The sequence below is a fragment of the Polypterus senegalus genome, chromosome 6 (genome assembly GCF_016835505.1).
Source record: "Polypterus senegalus isolate Bchr_013 chromosome 6, ASM1683550v1, whole genome shotgun sequence".
Taxonomy (NCBI): Eukaryota; Metazoa; Chordata; class Cladistia; order Polypteriformes; family Polypteridae; genus Polypterus; species Polypterus senegalus.
The window spans coordinates 192,225,519-192,249,978 of record NC_053159.1 but is presented as its reverse complement, the minus strand read 5'-3'; the positions used below and the strand labels follow the sequence as shown (position 1 = coordinate 192,249,978).

Sequence of the window (24,460 nt, the reverse complement as noted above, 5' to 3'; positions counted from 1 at the left end):
AAGATGGCGAATGTTTTTTTTTTCCAGAGTAATTACAAACACTTCTGTAGCCTCAACAGATGGTGAGAATTCTGGTCTGCGTCCAGATTGATGATGTAGGTGATGTCAAGTTTGACTTTTTTAGACCCCAGCATTGGAAGAAGTTGGTATGAAAATGTCTGTAGGCACCGAGTTTATTCCAGATATAAAATGCAAGAAAAAAACAAGACGATGATGGCATCAAGTAAACTTTGTAGGGCAGCAGAAGGCAGGAGAAGACGTGTGAATCGCAGCAGAAAAACTCCAATTGAAGACGTGGACAAAGCAGAGGAGGATGGATCAAAAAAAGAAGATCGGAAGGAAAAGGGCTTGACTGGGGTGAAGGTGCAGAAGGTGGATGAGGCACAAAGAAGGGGAGCAGTGGCGCCCCTTTAATTAATAATAATTCTTTGCATTTCTATGCCGCTTTTCTCACTACTCGGAGTGCTCAGCAGCTGCAGGTTAAAGGCCTTCCTCAAGAGCCCAACAGAGCAGGGTCCCTATTGGCATTTACCTTCTGCTTGGCAGAGCAGATCCCTAACCTCAGAGCCACCACTCCGCCTATGTGATGCACTCTACGCCTTTTCGTCGCAGTTCATTTGCTTTTTACCTCTGCGTATCTGTGCATTGTTATTTTGTTTTATTTGTTATTCACGGAGGTGACTTACGGGGTTGACCTCCGTCTCTGAAGGATTTCTTTTAAATATTTTCATCTCTTAAGATGGCAGCCCTTATGCCAGTTGTTTTCCACTCCAGTGTCCAGTCCCAGCTCTCTCGCACATTTTGTTTTGCAGGAATGAAGACATTCTGAGTATCCTGACGCGTGTGAACCGAGAGGTGAGTAGGGAGGCCCAGCTGAGCGGAAGGCAGATGCCAGAGCCGCGCTACACTCTCACCAAAAAGCTGCTGTTCCCCGTGGCCTGAACCTGCCAATCACACGAGAGAAATCCAAGGGATCGGTCACATGATGAGCGTCAGCGGTGAAGCCGTGAGGGTCCCGGCTCACCGATCAGGAGGAGGGACTCGGGGTCACCATTAGACCTCCTGTGACGTGGGCTCCACTGCGCCCTCTTGTGTTAATTATTCTGTTTTTACTTGAAGGCCCGCCTGCCATTGTTAGATGTTCATCGGGCCAGGGGTTTTCTGGGCTGCATGGGTGTCCTTTAAGTGTTACTGATCTGTTCTCACTTATTCTGATGTGTTGTGCCCGCTGCTGGCCACACAGATCACCCTTCATGTGTGGTGCTAATGCAGTCATAACCCAAGATCTGTTGCCAGCTCACCACTAACAGCCTTTGAAATTCAGTTTCTAAATAAAATTCTTTTGAAAAGCGGGTGGGAACTGTCCTGTTCTGTGCCATCATCTGTAAATGTCCCCACTGTCACCCCCTTTTAACAGTGAGGAACGGGTCGAGGGCACTGCCATGTGCAGAAGTCAGAGGGGCACCATCGCTATACTTGGCTGTCCAGCAGTAAGTTCTAAACCAGAAGTCCAGGCCTCAGGTAGGACCACTTGAACCACACGCCGTTCAGCGAGTGAACAATAAAACCCACGTATGTGCACTTGAACGGCGTGATGTACCGTAGGTTATGTAAGACATTTGACAAACGAGAGGATACCAGCTGCTCCCTCGGGCCTGTTTGTTTAGTTAATATGGCGGGCCGCAGTCTCATGCCAGGGCTGGGACTGAATGCCACCTTCCAAATACACATGGCATCCTTTAACAAGCCAACCTTAGGTGGCATGCCAGTCCATGGCTAGACACATTAATGCCCACCTTTGTTCAGAGCAGGAGAAAGTAGGAGTTTTGAGTCGGCTGACATGAAATAAAAGTCCATACCCAGGAAGCGGCCGTTTCTAAACTGAATTTCCTTTCATAAAGGGGGGCTGTTTGGTTGGTTCTGACTTGACGGTTTACAGCGAGAAATATAAGATCACGTGAACACTGGAGGTGAGGGTGCCCATCCTTCCACAAAGGGACCCGAGTGCAGATTCAGTATTTAACCGCTGCGTCGTACTGTTGATTGTACTAAAGGTGCCATCTTACGCTAACGGTTACTAACGGCTAATCGGGCCCACCGCTCATCTTAATAAGCTGATTGACGTTTAGTGGCGTGGCGAGTGCACGGTGGGCCATTCAGATAAAAAGGAAATGGTCCGGTAAGAATGGAGAAAAATCTGAAGAAAGGAAACTCAAACTCAATCGGGAGATCAAGAAACGCGAGAGCCAATCAGGACGGCTGAGGGTCCACGCGGGTTTTGGTAGCGGAGGGCAAACGAGCGACAAACAAACTGGAGGGAGACGTCCGGACCTGCTGAACAACGAAGGGGGCCGTGAAGGCGCAAGGCAGCAGTTCTCTTAGCATACACTGGGACATTAATATATTGAATTTATGATATTTCTATCATTTTATTTTCCGTATTCTTTGTATACTTTAATGCGTCACCTGTGAGTTTCTGCAATCTTTTGGTCATCCCTAAAAATACTCCTAGTTGTTCACAGAAACACGGGGACCACGACACCACACCTGTGAAATTCACAACTGTGGAAGGCGACGGTTTACTGTTTGTCGTCTTTTCTATTCTTTTCATGCAAACTGTTGAAGTTTAGAAACTAAGCGTTTCCCTTCATAGTGGAGCGTATGTGGTGAAATTTGATTTGATCTCCGGTAGCGAGGACCCCATAGTGTGAGGAAAAAGGCCAGACAAACAAACAAACAAAAGATCCAGGGGGCGGAGTTGGATCTGACACAACCCCTCCCATGTCACACGAGATGTACTTAATTTCAGTTAAGGTCACATGACGTTTGACTTGCTCGCTCTGACCCTCCGTCGCGTTCATCTTTTTATCTTTAATTAATTGGCCTGAATTAATTTGGCTTCCAGTGGAGCTGGATGTGCCCGAGTGACTTCCTCACTACATCGATGGGGCACACAAGGTCAACGTCCAATCTCTGCACTTTCTGAATCTGGACCTTCTCAGTAAATTAGGTGGCACCTCGCCCGTGGCTGGCTCACAAGGCCTGTGCCCATTGGCTAGCAGAACAAAGTCCTACTCCTGCTTCTCTGCTCGATGATGTTGGCAGTAATGCCACACAGGAACGCTACCTGAACAAAATGTGTGTTTGCTGAATGTCCCGTGAGCGCTCACATCGTCACCTGCCTTTAACAGAATGTGGTGGCACACTTTTGGCAGTAGCAGTGTGAAAGAATCAAAACCACGCAAGTACAAAACACTTGTGTGGCACGTGCACACGTACCTTTGGCACACGAGGTCCTTCCTCCAGGGGGCTGTAGCGATGGAGACGTTCACATGAAGTTCTCTGGTCCGCTGACTGCCCTGTCTGGCCGCCTGAGATGGACTCTTCATGCATGCGGCGATAAAAACAACAAATTCCCAAAAAGGTTAACCAGGTTTACTAGAAAATGTTCATTTTTGCACATGACAAGAGCCCAGCTCCTGCCAGACACAACCCCTTAAGAACCACCAACTGTGACCAGTCAGCAGATCCCAGCTCCTGAGCCCCGAGTGACACTTTTAGGTGGCCGAGGAATGGCACAGTTCATTGTAGCTGCCACAAGGGGGCACACTGGCTTTCTGCAGGGTGTAGTGTAGCAAGTGAGAACATGAAAACAAAAACCGTCTCCCTCCACCTGGTGGGTAGGCAAAGGGGCATCTAGTGAATTGTGCCCGAGGCCTCCATGATGCGCACCGAAAAGCATCACGAAGCGGTACCCACAGCAGCGTACTGGCCTCCTCCAGTCACCAGATTGGCACTGGCACTCTTTCCATCCAAAGATCACCCTGACCAAGGATGGCAGGATCAGATTGTTAGTAAATTTCCATGATGAGCAATCAGGTGGACTCAGTCGTCTTCACTGATCACACAGGACCCCAACACTGGAGGTGGGCGCTCAGGATTTGGGAAAATGACAAGCTTCCGCAGTGAAAACACTGGCTGTGGAATCTGCCACCTGCGACCGGTCTTGTCGGTCTGCTGACTCACGTCGTTGTTCACTTTGGTCAGGATGTCCAACATATGGGCGCCCCTGTAACACAAAGCACAGCAGGATGATTGGTCTTTGAACACTCGAGGCTCACGAGCAAAGCCAGCTGGCCACACGACTACGACTGGGGACGTGTGGCACAACCGCTGCAATGACGGGATTACCTTGGCACCAGCGCCTGCAGACTCTTACATAAGGCTTGGATGTACCACGTCCCATTGGTACGATGGCGGAACGATACAAAGCCATCCATTGTGGACATGCCGATGAGGAAGTCCGAGTCCTCAGGAATGATGTCCTTTGGGATGGAAGCGTCGTCTTCATCTTCCAGGGTGCAGCCGTCCACTTCCAGAGAGACGCCATGCTGCTTCCTGGAGCCCTGGCAGGCCTGAATGAAGAACAGCTTGGGTTTGCCCCTCAGGTGCGGACAGTTAAATCCTGAGAAGGGGGTCGTCAGCTTGTTGATGGATAAGGCCTTCCCGTCAGTCCCAAACACCCGCCCTGTGGTCCCGTGGGTGAGAATGCAACATACAAAGCAGTCCCGGTCCCGGTGGTCCTTGTCCTTGTACTCCTCTAACGTTTGCTGGATTTGCGCCTGTGAAAAGTTGTCCCGGCGGACGGTGTTGAAGCCGAGCCATTGGAACACCGCCTCCAGGTGGTCTGCAACAAGAACAACAAGCCCAGGTGAACCTCAGACTACATCCCTTATTCAGAAAACTCAAACCCGAACGACTGCAGCAGGCCGTTACCAGCATCCACGTCTGTCCCTGTCCTGTCACTCAGCGGCTCCTTGTCTGTCCCCTCTGAGCTCACAGAGCGCGACTCTGCAAAGTCTCCATTGTTGAAGATGAGGCAGAATCCTCTGCTGGGCCGGTTCATGTCGTACACTTCCAGAGGCTGCTGGGCGAAGAAACGGCGTTCAGAAGGACGAAAAAAGAAAACTCCCCCCAAAGGATCATGGGAAACAGGCCGCCTACCTGTGTGCGGGTAACAAACGATTCACGTGAGCAGCAGACGGGGCCATCCAGAGACGCCGGCCGCAGGCTTCTACCATCCACGTCACCTGCAGGTTAAAAAATGAAGGAAAAGGAAAACTGGAAAGGGCAACACTGACGGAGCTCATCCAGGGGCACCTGGAAAAAACTTCAGAGCTGGCCGAGCTGTTGGGAGGTTCAAACGTTTTCAGAATAACAGTGGAAAAGATACGACTGACGACAGTAAGAAGACGAAAACGAGCAAAGCAAGCGATCGTGGGCAACGCCAAGCCCACTGCCACATGTTGTGCTGCTGAGTGCCTTTACACCAACACACAAAACCGCGACGAGCGGACAAGGCAGAGGACTGCATTTACATATGCAAATCACACGGCGCTCAGAAACATGCACGAAAAACAAATAAACAAACAAACAAACAAAGAAATCGGCCGCCATGAACCCCAAAACAGCCCAGATTGTGCTGCTGAGCTCCACCCGTACGGTCAGCTCGTCAGCGTCAAGTTAATCGACTTCTGCAGGATCGAGACCGAGTGTCCCAACCAGGACAAGCAGAGGTTACGAGAGAAGGCGATTTCAGGGATTAATAAAGAATATCAAATCAAAAACAACGAGCATTTACTTCTGGAGAAAACTCCACCGTTTCTTTACCTGTGGCTGCTGAAAGTGCGCGTGGAGCAAAGACGCATACGGGCTACGAATTTAAAGCTGTAACCCCGTTAAATGTTTACATGGCCACTGAACCAACCGGGTGACTTGCAGAAGGTAATCCACACGTGCTAACAATACGCTGGTTTCTGGAAGGGCATTTAGGGTACGCCGGACGTTTCTAAAACCAGGTTTGTGTGAATAACGGGGTTACTGTACCGCATGTAGACGTCTCAAATCCTCATCTCACCTACTCAGTCCTGAACAGGGTCACGGGGTGGGTGCCGGAGCCTATGCCATCTAGCATAGGGCACAAGGCAGGATTACAAACCCTGGATGGGGTGCCAGTCCCTTACAGGGTGGGATGCAAGTCATTACCAAATACACAGCACCTGGCAGCAAACGAGAAGGACCACCAACGTGATGCTGTACTGGAAGGAAAATGAATGGCAGAGATGGACGGCCGAGGTCGCCAACTCCGGGCCTGGAGGACCACCGAGGCTGCAGGTTTCCATTCTAACCCTTTTTTTTTTTTAATGAGTGCCCAGTTTGTTCTGCTAATTAACTTCTTGTCAATTCATTTTAATTGAATTGCTTTTCCAAGATTTGTTCCCCTGAATTTCTTCATCGTTCGTCTGAATTGCTTCATTTCTTTCCTTAAATGGCACCCAAAGAGAAATGAAATGTGAGGCGAGGGAGCCAAGAGAAGACCAACTAAGTCAGGGCCTCAAAGTCCAACCAGTTTCACTCCAACCTGCTGCTTAACGAGGCGCCGATTCTTGTCGTTCATTAAACTCGTTCTTGAATTCCGTGGCCTGTTGCTGCTCTCGAGGTGTGGATTTTCTCTTTCTAAGAGCCCTGCAGACCTCAGCAGATCAACATTCCTTCATCTTTCTTTATTACATGATGGTCACCAGTTGTTTTGGCTCATTTTGTATCTCATTTATTGTTTAAATAAATGGGGTCCGAGTCTTCAAGAGCAAATCAATTAAAAGGAGTTCAAAAGCAGTGAATTAGCAGCAGAAACAGGTCACTCGTTAAGAAAAGGGTTAGAATGAAAACCTGCAGCCTCGGTGGTCCTCCAGGACCAGAGTTGGCGACCTCTGCTGTGGTCTCTGCTGCCATCAAGTGGAGAAAACTGAAAAATGCACTCTGAGCAACTTGATTCAGGGTTTAGCATTCTTTGGTCTTTGCTGCCTTTAAAGACTGAAGTGCTACATGCGGACAAAAAGAAAATGAATGATAAATACGGAGGAGTCCGTGATCAGAGCAAAGCTAAATCTGCGGTGTTACACCAACCGTATTATGACCAGCAAAATGAATGACGACGACACTTTATGTGGCTTTGTGCAAGCAGCAGCCTTTTTATAGAAGCTTTCTCACTATTTGTTTCCCCCAAAACTTATTTACTAGCTGCGTGTTCAGACCAAAGTGTGTTCAGTAGATTCACTCATTTATTGATGTGGCTTTGGGGACAAATAAAGTTCTGTTTATCGGTTTCTGTTAGCGGACTGCACTGTGCCCGCTCGTTTCTGTGTGGCTGTGTGACCGAGTCCTGTCAAGGCCAACATACCGACACACGTGGGCTTCTTGCCTTCCACCCAATCCTGATGGGATAACAATAACACAAGGATTTTCCTTAAATGAAGTCTTGCATTAGGTTACTTGTTACTTTAAAAAGTTGTATCGCTGCCCCATAAATAATAGTGCTTTGTTTTTCTGCTGTCAATCGTGTTTTCTGGAGATTGTACCAACCCTAACCCAGAGGTGGGACATCCAGGTTCCTTTTTTTTTTGTTTTCGGGGAGTAATTTACATAAAGCGCATCGTTTAAAGGGAGAGAGGACGGCCAAGAAGAAGACGGAGGTTGAATCGAACAAAGCAGATCAGCATCTGCCTGGGCCATGAGACGAAGTCCTGGAGCCGCTGAAGTCCTGACGATTAGGTGGAAGTCGGTGATTCTTTCTGACTTGTGAGTTGGGTGTTCCTCTATTTCCCCACGGACTCAGGTGAGCTTCTCGAAGACCTTACTGTTCTTTATCATGGTGCAGACTGACTATATAGCTTTTAACGTGAAGATTTTTCACTGCTAGGAGTCAACATCCAATAGTAGTCTTCATCTCACCTGCTGCCCACAGGGGCTGCAACTGTGGACTTACATGTGATCTCTGGACGGGGTACTGGGGGAGTGATATTCGTACTGCATATATAAGGGACGGCCAGCAGTTTATTCCAGCCGGGACACCCCAGTAACGGAAGGATGGGGGAAGTCAGCTTATCAGGGACACTGCCTCCCCCAGGACTATAGATGGCAGCTTCCCTGAACTGCAGCAGTGCCCCAGATGCCCACAGGGCACTATCAGACTTGGAGTTCGGCAACACAACCCTGCTGGGTACTGTGGGTGCCACCAGGAGACGCTGCTGGGGAGTCCCTACTGTTTACATAGCCCGGAAGTACTTCAAAGTCACATGGACGGAAGGACAGAAGTACTTCCGGGCTGAAGAAATTCTCCATCTGACCTGGAGGTGCTAAAAAGTCACGTGGCCGGAAAGACAGAATCACTTCTGGGTCAAGGACTACATAAAGGACTGGTGGAGACCCAGCAAGTAAGCCGGAGTCTGGTAGTAGTGGACAGAGTTTGTGAGAGAGGAGTGGAGGTGGCAGAATGGAAAGAAAAGGAAAAGGAAGAGAAAAGGACTGTGAGCCGAGTGTATGGTGGTTGTGCTGTGCTGCGAAAATGAATAGTGTGTGTCTGTGTGTCTGCGTCCGGGCATCTTTCACAATACAGTCGTATGAAAAAGTTTGGGAACCCCTCTCGGCCTGCATGAAAATTGACTCTCCTTTCAACAGTAAAGATCACAGTGCTATGTCTTTCATTTCCTAGGAGCACTGCAGTGTTTTCCGAACAAAGATTTTTAGTGACGCAGTATTTAGTTTATGAAATTAAATCAAATGTGAAAAACTGGCTGTGCACAAATGTGGCTCCCCTTGTCATTGTGCTGATTTGAATGGCTGTCACTGCTCAATGCTGACTACTTGGTATGATGAGCTCGTTAACCCTTGACCTTCACAGACAGGAGTGTCCAAACATGAGTGGTCAAAGGTATTTAAGGTGGTCAATCACAAGTTGTGCTTCCTTCCCTTTGACTCTCCTCTGAAGAGTGACAGACAGCATGGGATCCTCAAATCAACTCACCAAAGATCTGAAAACAAAGATTGTTGAGTCTCCTGGTTTAGGGGAAGGCTACAAAAAGCCATCTCAGAGGTTTGAACTGTCAGCTTCAACTGTAAGGAATGGAGTCAGGAAATGGAAGGCCACAGGCACACTTACTGTTAAACCAACACAGCAGGTCTGGCAGGCCAAGAAAAATACAAGAGCGGCATATGAAGAGGCAGGATTGTGAGAATGGTGACAGACAACCACAGATCACCTCAAAGACCTCAAGAACATCTCGCTGCAGATGGTGTATCTGGACATCGCTCTACAATTCAGAACAATTTGCACAAAGAACATCAGTATGGCAGGGTGATGAGAAAGAAGCCACAAACAGAGTCGCTTGTTGTATCAAATGCTCATTTAGACAAGCTGGATTCATGTTGGAACAAAGTGCTTTGGACTGATGAGACACAAATGGAGTTACGCTTTGCATGGCAGAAGAAGAACACCACCGCATTCCAAGAAAAACACCTGCTGCCTCCTGTCAAATGTGGTGGAGGTCCCATCATGCTGTGGGGCTGTGTGGCCAGTTCAGGGACTGGGGCCCTTGTTAAAGTCGAGGGTCGGATGAATTCAACCCAATCTCAACAAATCCTTCAGGATAATGTTCAAGCGTCAGTCACAAAGTTGAAGTTACGCAGGGGTTGGATATTCCAACAAGAAAATGACCCAAAACACAGTTGGAAATCTACAATGGCATTCGTGCAGAGGGAGAAGTACAATGTTCTGGAATGGCCGTCACAGTCTCCTGACTTGAATATCATCGACAATCTAAGGGATGATCTGAAGCAGGCTGTCCATCAAATTGAACTGAACTGGAGAGATTTGGTATGAAGAATGGGGTCAGAAATACCAACATCCAGAATCCAGACACTCATCACAGGCTACAGGAGGACAGCGTCTGGAGGCTTAGATTTGCAAAAGGAGGCTCAGCTAAGTACTGATGTCATATCTCTGTTGGGTGCCCACATTTATGCTCCTGTCTAATTTTGTTATGATGCATATTGCATATTTTCTGTTAATCCGATAAACTTAACGTCACTGCAGAAATCCTATTGTGTCCATAAGGCATGTCAGATATTAAAAGGAAGTTGCTACTTTGAAAGCTCAGCCAATGAGAATGAGAATGCAAAGAATTAAGAGGGGGTGCCAAACTTTTTCATATGACTGTATATATATATTATATATATTTATTTATTGTATGTGCACTTATAGTTGTTTTTCTCCTGTCTTGTCTTTGATGTATTATATTCCTCATGTGTTTATGGATATTGACCACTAGTTGTTTCTTGTCTTGGACTGTAAATGCTCCATCATCAGGTTTGACTGAACATTTTAAAATAAGGTGTGTATGGGGGCTCTACAGGGTGTAATACTGGCCTATCCTTTTGATCATCTGCCACAAAGCAGGACAGGTTAGCAGTAACGATCGTCCCATGTCAGTGGGGTGGGCCCAATTGTTACAAAGTAATCAGACCACATAGTGCCCATTCGTTTTAATACTTTATTCCTAACACGGCTTTCGAGATTGTGCTGCTGAGCCTAGCACTGCACGTTCAGCTCATCCACATAAATTTTGAGCTTTCTGAAATACAGAGAAGGATTATTTCAGTCAGGAGAAGGAATAATGCAGTAATCTGAGTGCTTGTCTAACGGGGTGCAGAGGACTTGCACAGAATACAAAATCCTTAAATGTAACCTGGTTAAGGGTTTACATGCCCAAATAACCAGGGTGCTTGCAGGGAAATCTATTTGTGTTCACCGGGTTCCTCAGAGGCCAATACCCAATTTTTTTACTGTATGTGGCATTTCAGAAACTGAATAACCGGGCTATTTCACACACATAAATAAACTGACTGGCAAAAATAGGAAATTTCAGTTGTTTACAATCGTCGTTAATCATACCAATGAACGCCACTGTTCAGAAAACTGTGCAGAGTACTTTTATCACTTTGTGAGATGGTGGGGAGTTCAGGAGAAGATGGGGGCAACGTGACAGCTGCTGTCATTTCAGAACGGACCCCATGCAGCACACACCCTTCTGCTGCCTGTAAATGAAGGAGTACAAATGCCCAGTCCAGCTTTAGCATTCCTGGCCGCTACTGTCCCTTAAGAATCTGGATATGTTGCTAATAAATACAACTTAGAAAGACCATCAAGTGAACCAACAAGTGTAAATAAACTGATCCACTTAAACAAATGGGTAAAATAGAAAAAAAAATTAATTCAATCAACGTCTTATTTTTCATCTTCATATCATTTTAAGGACCAAACCGATCAAAGTGTCAGACCAGTTAACATCGTGACGTTTCTCTCACCGACACCGACAGCCCAGGAGTGGAGGGTATCCAGTGTGGTGACCTCAGGTCTGCTCTTTACAGTTAAATAGACCTTTGGGCATCTTTGTTAAGACTGCTGCTGCTCCACGACCCGAAAAAGCAGCAGAAAGCAAATGGCTGGATGGTTGTTACACAAAGCAGTTCAATAAATAACTGAACACGCCTAGGCTAATAGTTGGTAACACCGTATGTATCTGAAAGTAATCACCGAGTTATTTCTGCTTTATAGAAAAATGTTAATATTGTAAAACGGGACGTGGCCGCTCCTCCGAAACCCCCTCTTAAACAGTAATTCAATGGGAAACAAACTCCTCTTAGCAGGATCAGCCGCTAGCCTGCTGCTTAGTGCTGGGCCGCGCAAGGGGCTTTGAACATTTCAAAGACCACCCCGCGGCTGTCCTTGTGTCTCACTTCCCCCAGACTCCCTCTGCTCCGATTTTGTGATCTTTTGACCAGGAGGCGGCCGGTTCGACAGTTGTCCCTCGTGCGGTCGGTTCGCTCCTCAAAGAGACTTGTGTTTGTCCCGCCTGTTCTGGAGTAAAGTTTCTGTCTCTCCCAGTGCAACATTGTGACGCAAACGTGACAATATGCTTAAAGGAAATACGTCAAACTGCAATTAATATGCACTTCATTTCAATTACAAATTTGATTTATGCAATGCAATTTTTAATCGCAACAGCTGCCCTACTGCTTATGGCTACTGACTGAAGTCGCCCTCTTCTGGCGCACACCAGTGTGTTTTTTTAGCACCAACATTCACTCATTTTTAAGAAGAAATTAAAAACGCAGGAGAGGTGCGGTAGACTAACCTAATCAAGAAAAAGAAAAAACAACCTACACGGATGGATTAAAACCAAAGACAAAAAGAAGCATCTCTGTGCAGTTCTTCAGAAAAAAGTAACCACGTGCTGCAGTACCCACTGCGCGGTCTAAACAGACAGGAAATGGCACCTGATTGATAAAGAGCACAACAGCAGCGCTGGCAGCGTGAGGTTTCAGCACTAAATCGTGACCTCCTAACCTCGCTCGTACTTACCTGGGGGCATAGGCTCCAGGACTCCAGCGCCAGCATGCAGGTCGAGTTTCACCATCTGAACATCAATGAACTCTGCAAAGAATCAGCAACAACAGCTCAGAGACATTTACAGTGTTGTCCAGCATAGGTGGACAGAATGGGTGGTCCGGCACACGTCAACTTTACTGACAAATACACAAACGAGTCAGGATCCTATTATAGAAGTGGAAACAGTAAATGTTCAATGAACACACGGGTCAAAAAGAACAGAAGGGTCCCAACACTGTAACACAATTTAAAAATAAATAAATACATAAATAAAAGCACCACCTACCAAGTGACTGCAAGCTTTGCTGATCCAAGGACACCTCCTGAAAGGGGATGAGAAGAGAGTCTGAGCTGTGCAGCCAATATTCAAAGGCAAACACCCCACCCTTGAACTGTGACCCAGGACAAAGGTCTTCTAGAGAAGTTCGCTGCCAGCGAGTCCCGCTGCCCAGTACCTGCTGAGGTGGGTGCTCCGGCTGGGAGAGCTCACTTCTACTTTGATTGTGTACCCACGATTCCAGACTTGGGTCCTGGGTTTCCTGTGAGCAACAGACTGAAAAACACAACACATTAGTAGAAAAGCACAGTGCCCAGACAAGAGTTGGTGACCACATCCATTAGTCAGAGCACACGGAGAGAAGCCCAACATGCTCACCCATCTCTTGCCGAAATGTTTCCACTTTTTTCCACAAGGTCTTGTTTATACGCTTCAGCACATCCTGAAGAATGCACAGGTTCTCCTGGTCTAGAACATCTTCCTTTTCCATCATTTCAAAAAGTTTAAGAACAGTCTAAAATAAAAGAGAATGAGAGAGATGAGCGGCACACAGGCTTGCACCTGGGCATCTGCTGGCAGCTTGGCAGATCAACAGGCAGCACAGGATTCCGAGTCTTACCTTCACAGGGGATGAGGAGCACGGAGGCCTTTGGTTGCTGAATAAAGCAAGACTGTAGCTTAAGAAAGCAGTGTGGCCAAAGTAAGAGAAAAGCAGTGGCTGACCAAGTGGATAAACACAGGTGCCAACAAGCATAGAGAGGGCAGCAGCCAGAGAAAAGTATGCGGCAGGAAAAGAATTCACTTGCCAGGCTCTCCTCCAGTCTGGCGACTGGCAGGGTCTCTTGCAGGAGGAACTTCATGTCTCGCAGCTCTCCTTTCCCCAGGTCCTCAGAGACGTCAAACAGCATCTGCCTGGTTAGAAGGACACAATGGTTACCAAGAAGAAAAGGGTTGGAGGAGAACTGAACATTCAGGCCTGGGCAGCTCATCAGCTACTAAATGTGCTCCCCCTAAACAAGACAGAGATGCTCAAGTCTGCATGGAGGCACACTGCCAAGAAAATGGTACAGCGTAATGCGAGGGTCATGCCAACAATTGTGACTCAGTGACTATAAATTAACACCAGGTGCCCAGTATTGCTCTGTGCTGGCAATTATGCTCTACATCTGCTTGCTCTTCTCTGGACTTCTTACTTAAAACTCTGAGATACTAATTCAGATATTGAGATGCCAATACAATACAGATCTCCATCTAAGTCATACAAACTGGTAAGGAGAACACAAAAAATTAATAAATAAACTGATCAAAATGATCAAACAATACTTTTTGATGTCAGGAAAAAGTATGAGAAGCTGAAGAAGTATCAGAGTAAGAAGGTCAGAAGTGTCACTCAATGGAATCCATAGGTTTGGGATGCCTGGCTATACATAAAGAACACAACCCTGGTCTTCCTTACCAAAGTCTGGTCTTCACCACACCCGTTTGTGAACACACGCCATTCTTCAAACAAAGCAGATATCAGAGGACCTTATAAAAAGAACAATCAATGCCAGCCAGGCTGGAAAAGCTTACAAAACAATTACTAAAGTCTTTGGACTCCAGGGTTACCGGTCCTCGTCTTTCTGAGATTTGGCCCTGGGTGCTTCTCTGCTACAGGCCCTGACGTTTTACTCCTTTTAGCCCCCCTCATAGCAGCTCAGTCCTTCCCTATTAAAGACCCGATCTTTACTACTGATTGCACTGAACTCACTGTGCCCCCGAGTGCCCTCAACTGAAACCCTCCACCTGCGTCCTTGACCCAATACCAACCAGGTTTTTCAAAGAAATATCAGGCGTGCTAATTGACAATATTCTGGACATAGTTAATTCGTCATTAGATACGGGGGTCTTTCCAGACTGTCTTAAGACTGCTGTAGTTAAACCGCTGCTCAAGAAAAATAATCTCGACCCCTCTGCCTTTGAAAATTTTAGACCCATCTCTAACCTGCCCTTCTTAAGTAAAATTCTAGAGAAGGCAGTCATTATGCAGTTAAATGACCACCTAAATAAACCTGCTATTCTTGATAAATTTCAGTCAGGTTTTAGAACAAATCACAGCACAGAAACTGCACTCGTTAAAGTAGTAAATGACTTGCGGGTAATGCAGACAGAGGCCATTTATCTGTTCTCATCCTCTTAGATCTGAGTGCTGCATTTGACACCATTGATCACAACATTCTTAGAAATCGCCTTAGTCAATGGGTGGGCCTCTCTGGCAGGGTCTTAAATTGGTTTGAATCCTACCTGACAGGCAGAAAATTCTTTGTGAGTTGTGGTAATCAAATCTCAAAGACACATGATATCTGATATGGTGGTCCACAAGGCTCTATCCTGGGTCCACTGCTCTTCTCAATCTACATGCTGCCGTTAGGTCAGATTATCTCAGGTTACAACGTGAGTTACCACAGCTATGCTGATGACACACAGCTGTACTTATCAATAGCACCTGATGACTCCGACTCTCTCGATTCACTAACACAATGTCTTACTGGTATTTCTGAATGGATGAATAGTAATTTTCTCAAACTAAATAAAGAAAACTGAAATTTTAGTAATTGGCAATAATGGATTCAGTGAGGTTATCAGAAATAAACTTGATGCACTAGGATTAAAAGTTAAGACGGAAGTAAAAAATTTAGGGGTGATTGTTGACTGTAATCTGAATTTTAAATCGCATATTCATCAGACCACTAGGACAGCATTTTTTCACTTAAGAAACATAAGTAAAGTTAGACCTCTTATATCATTGAAAGATGCTGAGAAATTAATTCACGCTTTTGTTTTCAGTCGACTAGATTACTGTAATGCACTCCTCTCAGGACTACCCAAAAAAGACATAAATCACTTGCAACGAGTGCAGAATGCAGCTGCTAGAATCCTAACTGGGAAAAGAAAATCCGAACACATTTCTCCAGTTTTGATGTCACTACACTGGTTGCCTGTGTCATTCAGGATTGACTTTAAAATACTGCTTATGGTTTATAAAGCCTTAAATAATCTCGCCCCATCTTATATATCGGAATGCCTGACGCCTTATATTCCAAATCGTAACCTTAGATCTTCAAATGAGTGTCTCCTTAGAATTCCAAGAGCTGAACTTAAAAGAAGTGGTGAGGGCAGGCCCTTCTGCTGTTATGCACCTAAATCTGGAATAGCCTGCCAATAGGAATTCACCAGGCTGATACAGTAGAGCACTTTAAAACACTGCTGAAAACACATTACTTTAACATGGCCTTTTTATAACTTCATTTTAACTTAATCCTGATACTCTGTATGTTCAATTCTTCATAATAACTATTCACAGTGGCTCCAAAATCCATACTGACCCCAACTCTCTCTTCTGTTTCTTTTTCCGGTTTCTTTGTGGTGGCGGCCTGCGCCACCACCACCTACTCAAAGCATCATGATGCACCAACATTGATGGACTGAAAGCCAGAAGTCCACGTGACCATCATCATCAGGTCCTTCCATGAAAACCCTAAATACAAAGAGGACTGTTTGATTTATGTTAGGTAGATTGCCCAGAGGGGACTGGGCGGTCTCTTGGTCTGGAACCCTGCAGATTTTATTTTTTCTCCAGCCTGGAGTTTTTTTGTTTTTTCTGTCCACCCTGGCCATCGGACCTTACTCTTATTCTATGTTAATTCATGTTGACTTATGTTTATTTTTTATTGTGTCTTCTGTTTCTCTATTCATTTTGTAAAGCACTTTGAGCTACATTTTTTTTTGTATGAATATGTGCTATATAAATAAATGTTGATTGATTGCAAGGTGCGGGTTACATGCACCGAGGATTTGCCCAACAAAATGCATGGTATCTGGAAACAAAGTCTCTGATTGGTTGCAAGGGACTTTGCCAAGGAGCCCGTATTTGTTCTTCAACTTCAGTGTAGTGGTTGGCCAATAGAAAATCTTCCAGGAAAGCCTTATGACTTTTCTCCCTCTGCCATCAGTAGAGGGCTGGTCCCTCAGGAGATACGTTCAAAAAGCCCATTAACTCGGCTGAAGTTCTACAAATGTATCTGCCTGCTCAATAATCTGAAGAACCTCTGCTGATTTACAGGAGGCCTGCAGTTTTGGAAACTCCAGCCATACAGAAGCCGCAGGAGTTGAGGTGAAGGAAGGCCGTGTTCCAACTTATGACGTCACTCGGCGCGGTGTTTCAAAGTACGCAGCAATACTTTGCCCCATTGTGTCCTGAATCTCCTCCTTGCACTCTTGCTTGTGTCTCTGCAAACAGTCTACCAGCTTCTGTTCCTGACTTCTCAGATGATACCACACCTGCTCATGTACATTGGTCACCGCCGCATCCAAGCGTCTGTGTGGAATTTCTTCCCGTGCTACTGTACCCCCCAGACTTGAAGATCCTCCAGCTGCACCTGCACAAGTACCAATGGCAGCGGAACATTCAAAGGGGCGTCCATAGGTCCTTTTTCTTGGCTTTTACGCTTCGGAGTTGAAGAATATATATAGTATCCAACAGGCTTGCTGCCTCATCCACTTCTTTGTGTGCTCTGACCATAATGTGAAAACCAGTTAACGTGCCTCGCTCCGGTGTCACACTGAAGTCAGGAAACTGCTGCTTAAGGCTAACGGTCAACATTTCTATCTATACTTGTGTGTGGTAAATAGAACAGAGTGGACGTAAACTGGTCAATTCGTCCCTGTGCAGGCCACCAATAATCAGGACCACTCTTCAAGGCCCCTTTCCTACCTGAGACAGCACGATTATAATATGCACTGCGAATCCCTACAGCAGCCGGCAACTACTGAAATAATAAATGAACCAGATTGTGAGTGACCTTACTGGCCACTACAAGCAAGCACAGAACCCACCAACAGAGATGAACATAATCAAGGCAATAAGAGTGTTATTGTAGAAAAAGTAGGCCATTGCAGTGGTAGGGCTGCTGCCTCGCAGTAAGGACACCTGGGTTTGCTTCCCAGGTCCTCCCTGCGTGGAGTTTGCATGTTCTCCACGAGTCTGCATGAGTTTCCTCCTGGCGCTCCGGTTTCCTCCCACAGTCCAAAGACATGCTGGTTAGGTGTATTGATGATCCTCAATTGTCCCTAGTGTGTGTGCATGTGTGCACTGCGGTGGGTTGGCAGACATGAAAGGTGCTATATAATAGATAGATAGACTATAATGGGCTGGCGCCCTGCCTGGTGTTTCTTTTCTGCCTTGTGCCCTGTGTTGGCTGGGATTGGCTCCAGCAGACCCCCCCATGACCCTGTAGTTAGTATATAGTGGGTTGGAAAATGGATGGATGGATGGATGTAGAAAACGTAACTATACACATACACGCAAAAAATGATCTGTTACTTCCACACCCCTCAACAAAGCAACCAACAATACACAAATAACAGTAATATATAAAGTGATAGTATAAAAAATAAAGTCTTTATACTCTGCAAACGTCTGACTGTAAATCCCTTGAAATTCATTCCAGCGAGAGTTTCACCAAGCTGCACCTTTGACCAGCCATAACAACACTCACAATCCCTTTTCATAGGCCCACCAGGTCCTCTCCCAAGTTCCTGCTGCTCCTCCAAACTTGGGTTCACCAAAATGGCTTCCTAAAGGTGGCGTATTTCTCCTTTTTCTCCACTCTGGCGCTGCCCAGCCTTATTTATGCCTTTCATTGGCCCTCCAAGTCAGGTGGTCCCTCCAAAGCACTCCATAGCTTGGAAATCCCTTGAAACTGAATTTATGCATATTATAAAATAATGCAAGGTACAAACAGAACACTGACGGCTCACACATCCGACATGCGCTACAAAGTTTTGTGAAAGAATCAGCCACAAATAGGACTTGCTAGGCTAATTGTGAAATGTCAAAACAAAAATATTAACATAAGTAACTAACCCTAACCCTAAGCCTAACCCATTCCAACCATGCAACACGTGGTAGTAGTACAAGTTATTGTTTTTTGGGTTGTCTTTATCTATTTGTAAGACTTAAGCCCCATTTGGGCAGAATTACTTTTACACCAGGAGTTGGAGTAAAGTAATTACTGGAGTACCTCTGACATTTTAGTCCCGTCCAGATCACTCGTGTCAGTAAATTGTCACAAACTGTGTGTACTAATCGTAGTACAAATCATCAAGACTTCTGCCTTATGTAAAAGGTCCATAAAAATAACCCCAGTATAAAGTAGTCACATGCAAATCGACAGCTCAGTAAAACTCCACCAGTTAAGCAGTTCAATTACTTTACCCAGTGACTGAAGTGGGAAAAAGAAAGAACTGAAGGTATATTACTTGTTGTGTACGATAAATAATGGATTTGGGGTCGGGGCATCCAAAAGCACGGTGATGTACACAATTTATACAGACAAGCAGGTGGGTGCAGGACTCTCCCCCTAGGAGGCGTGAATGGACATATTGTTATTATAAGTAAAGGTTGGTAATGTGCTCCAAATTGACGGTACAGAGCACCAGTGTGTACTGGCACATCTCAAACACTGACTTTACAAAGTAACACTGTTCAAACAGATATTAAAAATGACAGAAGTCCACTGGTAATTATTACTTTACTGGTATAAAACTACATGTAAATGTCAGCCTTCCCATAAACCACCCCATTTCCTCAAAAAAAACAGTACTGGACATGCGGAAAAATGGCCGTTCCAAAGACTTAACTATATAAAACCACCTGCTTCGACATGAGCACGACTTCACTGGGGAAGCCCACCACCCCCTTATTACTTCGCTGTGATCAGGACTTCACCGGAGACCCAAAATTGCTTTGATGGGATCAGGACCACCCCCTTATTGCTTCATACTACCAAGAGGAAAGCAGTGCATAGAGTGGCGTAATTGCGCAGTGCGCCAAGAAGACTGGAATAAGACAGGTGGGGTTTGGAGTTCTCCGTTATGTGCTTCAGAACCATTTTGAGGTCTGCATCGACACTGAAGTCAAAACTTTAGTACCAATCCAACACTACAGTACATTGACGTTATAGTTATGCAGAAACTCAAAATTCTCAAGGGTTCACAAACGTTATGGCGCCAATGCATATCTTCAAGTTGATTTTGCCACTTCAAGCCTTTTTTTACCACACTGATGAATACGTGGATTGTGGCACCTTTAGATGAATGCCATTGAGTGCAACAGATGTAGGTTGAAAAAGAGGTTTAAAATTTTCAAAAAAATAAGAAAGCCAATAGATACTTATAAAGGTGGTCTCAAGGTTTTGAGCTTGTTCAATTAAGAGAAACACTAGCAAAACCACAGCTTCCTGCCGCCACACACGTGAAACAGCTCTGCCAAGCTTATACCTGTACAACATCCTTCTGCATCCGAGTTGTAATGCCCTGCTTTCAAACTTTCCACATTGCAGCTGCCCATGTTGGTGTTTTTGGTGTTCTCCCATTAAGCAAGTGTGCCCACGCTGCAAGAATTAACTGTAGGCCTGTCTGAAGACCCCACGGGACTAGAAACTTGATGAGCTGCTCCTGTCGTAGCTTCTTACATTTAAGTGGAAGCACAGTATGACTGCAGAGACAAACTGTCCCCTACCTGTACGCTGAAACTCTCCCTTTCTCTGGCAGACACTCCTTCACCTTGTTCTTGTCCAGGCCCAGCTTTCGAAGCAGCCAGAAGCACCGGGTTCGGTAGAGCATCTCGGCAACAAGGAACATGTCGTCTGCTGACAGGAGGTCCATTCTCTTCCACTCACTGAAGAGCTCAGTGAATGAGGACACGTGTCCCAGGTCTCTGCCAGCCACATCTCTGCACAGGAAGATGAAGGGTTCCAGGTGCTCTCTCCCCAGGAGCTGCTCTACCTTGTATAGACAAACTTGGAACTCCATAGGCAGTTGAGTCGCTAAAAGAGCCAGGCCAGCACAGTACCTGTAACAGAATTCAGACAGCATAAGGAAGAGAGTGACCGCCAGGAGAGAAGATGGACCCCCAGCAAGCCTGGAAATGCAAGCTCAGACGGGGCGATTTAGAGGAGAAAAAGCAGGAGTGAAACAGATGGATTGTCTTACCCCAGTACATCTGAAGTTCAGTGAGGCCACGATGATGAATTACTAAGAAACAAAATAAACAAAGAGCAGAGTGTGTGTAAATAGCGTCACATCCCTAATGACATCCGGTGTCACTGCAGGCTTCCTCGCTCATGCTGCAGACTGGCGGACATGTTCAAGTGTCTTCTCATTAGCCAATCAACCATTGAAAGGAAAAAAAGTCAGCACTCGAAACAAACTCACTAACATTAAATTCCAAATAAATAAACGTGCACCAGCATTACTCCGGTATAACTTGTACGGCAAAACACGTTCCCTGCACAATTGAGCCCATAACAGCCATGGAGAATGAGCAGCTAATTGGTTTGTCTTTTCTGAGGATCCAAAATTCATCAAGGTGTCGTTTCTGGGGTTTACACAAACATGGAACTCAATTCTGTGGCTATTTTCTTGATCGGAGCCTCCAATTAGAAATGAACTTTTATTCAACGTCTTTCTGAACGCCATTTTCTTTAGATTTTGGGCTGGCAATTTTGTGGTTTCTGTCGTCATGATGTACATCCAGGTTGATAGGAGCAAGGCCTCAATGGTCATGACATTTGTAATTTGTGAAGGGTTAAAAGGTCGTCTTGACTGCCATTTTGTATCTGTGATTAGACAAAAACTTAGAAACTTGTTATTCTTCTGATTTTACTGGTTACTGGCTCTAGAATTTGGCCTCAACTTCTGCATTTTGGTTTGAGATTTGGCTCCGACGCCTCATTTCTTCTTTCCGGCCTTGATCTTCGCTTTGCCCTCGACTTCATTCTTTCTCCCGTTTCTCACTCTAATTTTTTTTTTTTTTTTGCAGACAACACACAAAGGGCAAAGACAAACAAGCAGCATTGTTACTGGCAATCGCTTCCCCTCGGTCATATGCTGAAAGGGGAAGTTCCCTGTGATGCCATGCGCCGATTGCACTCGCCTGCTTCAACAACCTGAAACTGACCCGAAACACTCAAGCAGGACAGCGAGCGATCATGTTGTGGTTGTCGAGAGTAAGCTGCTCTGTGATCGCCATTGCACACCATCACAAGCGCTGTGTGTTACCATTGGAGTGGAATTCACTTCTTATACACATTTTGAGCATTAATTATTGAAAAGATTGGGCAAGTGATGCCAACGTGCAGCAAAAAATACGAAAAATGGCTAGTCAGGGCAAAACAACACAAGGGACTGCATTACAATCATTCACATATCAATGAACAGATAATAGACACTATATAATGGATAGATAAGTACATATGTACAGCCATGTGAAAAAGTAAGGGCACCTCATGGAAACGGCTGACTTTTTAAACATATCTGAACAGGCAAACTACAGGGTGTTAGCTGGAGGCTATCCAGGCATGATTCATCCCTGAACAGGGCGTACTTAAAGATGTCCATTATTACTCATCGTTCATTCCTGTACTCGGTTCTTCTTACAAAGTGTGTAGAGTAACAGGAAAGAAACAATTCTGGTCACTGAGGCTCCATTTCAGACTGTGTCTGGTTAGCATGGTCCTCAAGCAGCAACGCACTGAGCACCTACTGTCCCACGACAAGTCTTCTGCAAAACTGTCCTCGTCACTAAGACACAATTTAAAGGGCCAGCAATGACGGAAGTACAGAGTACAGTGAAATTCTTACTTGCATGTGCAAATCAACATACAACATGCCAGCACCATAAGTGAATAGAGCTACCTCACTTTGATTCACCTGTCCACCTGTTGAATTGAACCTGCTTATCAACATCAGGATCACACTGAGGCCGTGTCTACCCTGGCAACATTATTACAAGTACAAAGAATGAATAAAATGACCCTGAGATGAATGAGGATGGGCAAGTAGCCCCCACTGTGTTAACCAGAGTAAAAGAATGTGGCAAGATATTTGAAAACTGCACCAAATCAATGCATATGTTTGGAAATGCAGGAACTGTCTCAAGTCTTGGCTGGCTACGTGTTCCCTTGCTATCACAATAAAACACAAAAACAATACACAACATATACTGACGAATGAAACCAGTAGACTTACGGCAATTCCTCGGATATGAAAGACCACATTAACTACCACGTTTATCACTTTATGTTCACCTACCAACTTTTGGTTTTGTTTTGTTTACTTATGAGCAAAAATAATTTTGCCGAGGCCGGAAATGTAGTAACTGACGCAAATGGTAAGGACTTTACACTATAATGACATCATCCACAAGTTCACCCAGTGGCTTACCTGGCAAACAGATGATAACTTATTCACAAGTATTCTCAGAGTTGCATAATCTAATCCAGTTACAGGCCTGAAGCCTATCATGGCAAGAAGCAACCCTGGCAAAGCCCACTGACCAAGGGCAGCTTGGAACTGCCAACTACCCAAACACACATGGCTGATTATATTACATGCACTCATTACTGCAACATAAGGAACTGAAAAAACCAGAAGAGCTATATGATCAGCGCAGGACAAATGACATTTTGATATTTTATGAGCGCAGAGGTACCATAGTGGACACAATTGCTGAATTCTCTCCACCACACTCCTTATTATTCTCAGTGACTTACAGAACAGACTTCTTTTGGCTGAACTTCACCTGACCTGATTTTTAAGCTTCACACCCCTTAACTGTTGCTGGTTCCCATAACCAGCAGCTAAACAAAACTGAAATGCAACGCGAGCCAACTGATCCCAGTCTGACTGACGGCCCGTCCAGCCTAACTCGCAGCTTCACCAAACAAATCTCGGCACTGGAATTCACGACTTCGGAAAATGAACGAACGAACGAATGAACGAATGAACGAACGAATGAATGAATGAATGAATGAATCGTCCCATGCAAAGTTCTTTACCTAGTGGGTCTAAAACGCGACAAAGGACGGTTCAGCCCGCGTAGGGTCGGTCTCGGCTCCTCCGTCTCGTCTTCGCCCCGCGCGTTCCCCACCATTTACTTCCCTTTAGACGGATGGCGGGTAACAGGTGCCGGCGAGGTGCTCGGCGATACTCACGCCGCTTCATTCCCAGCAGAGCCGTCGCCGCCGCTCGATCAGACTGCAAGCAGATCCAAATTGTAAACTCCGTCTACTATACGTGAGGGGTGAGAGCAGAAGTCGGAAATCGCGGAGGGGAGAGCGAATGAGGGGCGGGGTTATTCAGGACTGCGTCTCGTGTCACAAGTGGGCGGGGTTTGGCAAGACGAGAAGCTTCCCTAAAGTTTGAGTTCGTCTCAGCCATAGTCCCGCCAAGCCAGGGAGCGGATGCCGGGCATGCGCTCTTCGTGCTGTTAGTTCACGTGCAGCTGCTGCCGTGCGAATGTCGTCTTTCTGGGTGACGCCTTCCTGTCGCCTTCATCACAACATTTCACGAGTCTGTGTGTCCGTCCGCATTGGTGATGCTGCAGTGTTCACTCTTAAGGGACTTTTCGGATTAACCACAAGTGTCGATTCCCGGACCCACTACGTTACTTACACGTACATTTCCGGTCGTAGAAATGCGAGGTCGCTGCTAGTTGGTAAGCACAAAAAAGCAAATCGAGATAATGTAGAATTTTTTCATGAAATTAAAAAGCAAATTAAACGTATTAGTGGTGCAGCACATCGCTCCAAGCATGAAGGGGCGCCGGTAGTCCTTTGGCTTTGCCTATTTGACTCGTTTTTAATTTAATTTTTTTTAAAATGACCCTTTTTTTAATTAACTTACCATTTTGTTCATTTTCTATATATGTTGTGTATTTCTCAGGCCTTTCGTTTTCTCGCGTAAAGATTCAAATAAACAGAGCCAAGAAACAGTGACGTTTAATATTAATTGCATAGCTTTGTCTCTATTTCTGATTCTTAAAGCTGCCTAAATTAGGGTTCATTTCAAAGCAA

At 45.6% G+C, this 24,460-nt stretch overlaps 2 protein-coding genes across 6 annotated transcripts in view; one reads left to right on the top strand and one right to left on the bottom strand.

Moving 5' to 3' along the window:
* LOC120531926 (caspase-8-like) overlaps positions 1 to 1,353 on the top strand; it is a 30,473-nt gene extending 29,120 nt beyond the window's left edge. The window contains exon 11 of the mRNA XM_039757794.1: positions 813 to 1,353. Coding sequence (XP_039613728.1) covers positions 813 to 942 — 130 coding nt within the window. The 3' untranslated portion in view covers positions 943 to 1,353. The remainder of the gene's footprint in view (positions 1 to 812) is intronic.
* A 2,066-nt stretch (positions 1,354 to 3,419) lies between these two features.
* LOC120531925 (caspase-8-like) lies at positions 3,420 to 23,916 on the bottom strand. Of its 5 annotated transcripts, none has more exons than XM_039757788.1 (12): positions 23,600 to 23,914; positions 20,598 to 20,639; positions 20,125 to 20,457; positions 13,370 to 13,475; positions 12,942 to 13,077; positions 12,742 to 12,839; positions 12,573 to 12,609; positions 12,260 to 12,331; positions 5,005 to 5,090; positions 4,777 to 4,927; positions 4,192 to 4,687; positions 3,420 to 4,069 (listed from the first exon to the last, which is right to left on the bottom strand). In XM_039757788.1, the coding sequence occupies exons 3-12, from the start codon at positions 20,415 to 20,417 to the stop codon at positions 3,886 to 3,888; spliced, it is 1,659 nt and encodes a 552-aa protein (XP_039613722.1). In that variant the 5' UTR covers positions 20,418 to 20,457; positions 20,598 to 20,639; positions 23,600 to 23,914; the 3' UTR covers positions 3,420 to 3,885. The 5 variants fall into 5 exon arrangements, with proteins under 5 accessions (XP_039613722.1, XP_039613726.1, XP_039613723.1 ...); XM_039757792.1 differs by having other exon boundaries at positions 4,777 to 4,924; positions 23,600 to 23,907; XM_039757789.1 differs by lacking the exon at positions 23,600 to 23,914 and adding an exon at positions 23,444 to 23,593.
* Between the last annotated feature and the right edge of the window lie 544 nt (positions 23,917 to 24,460).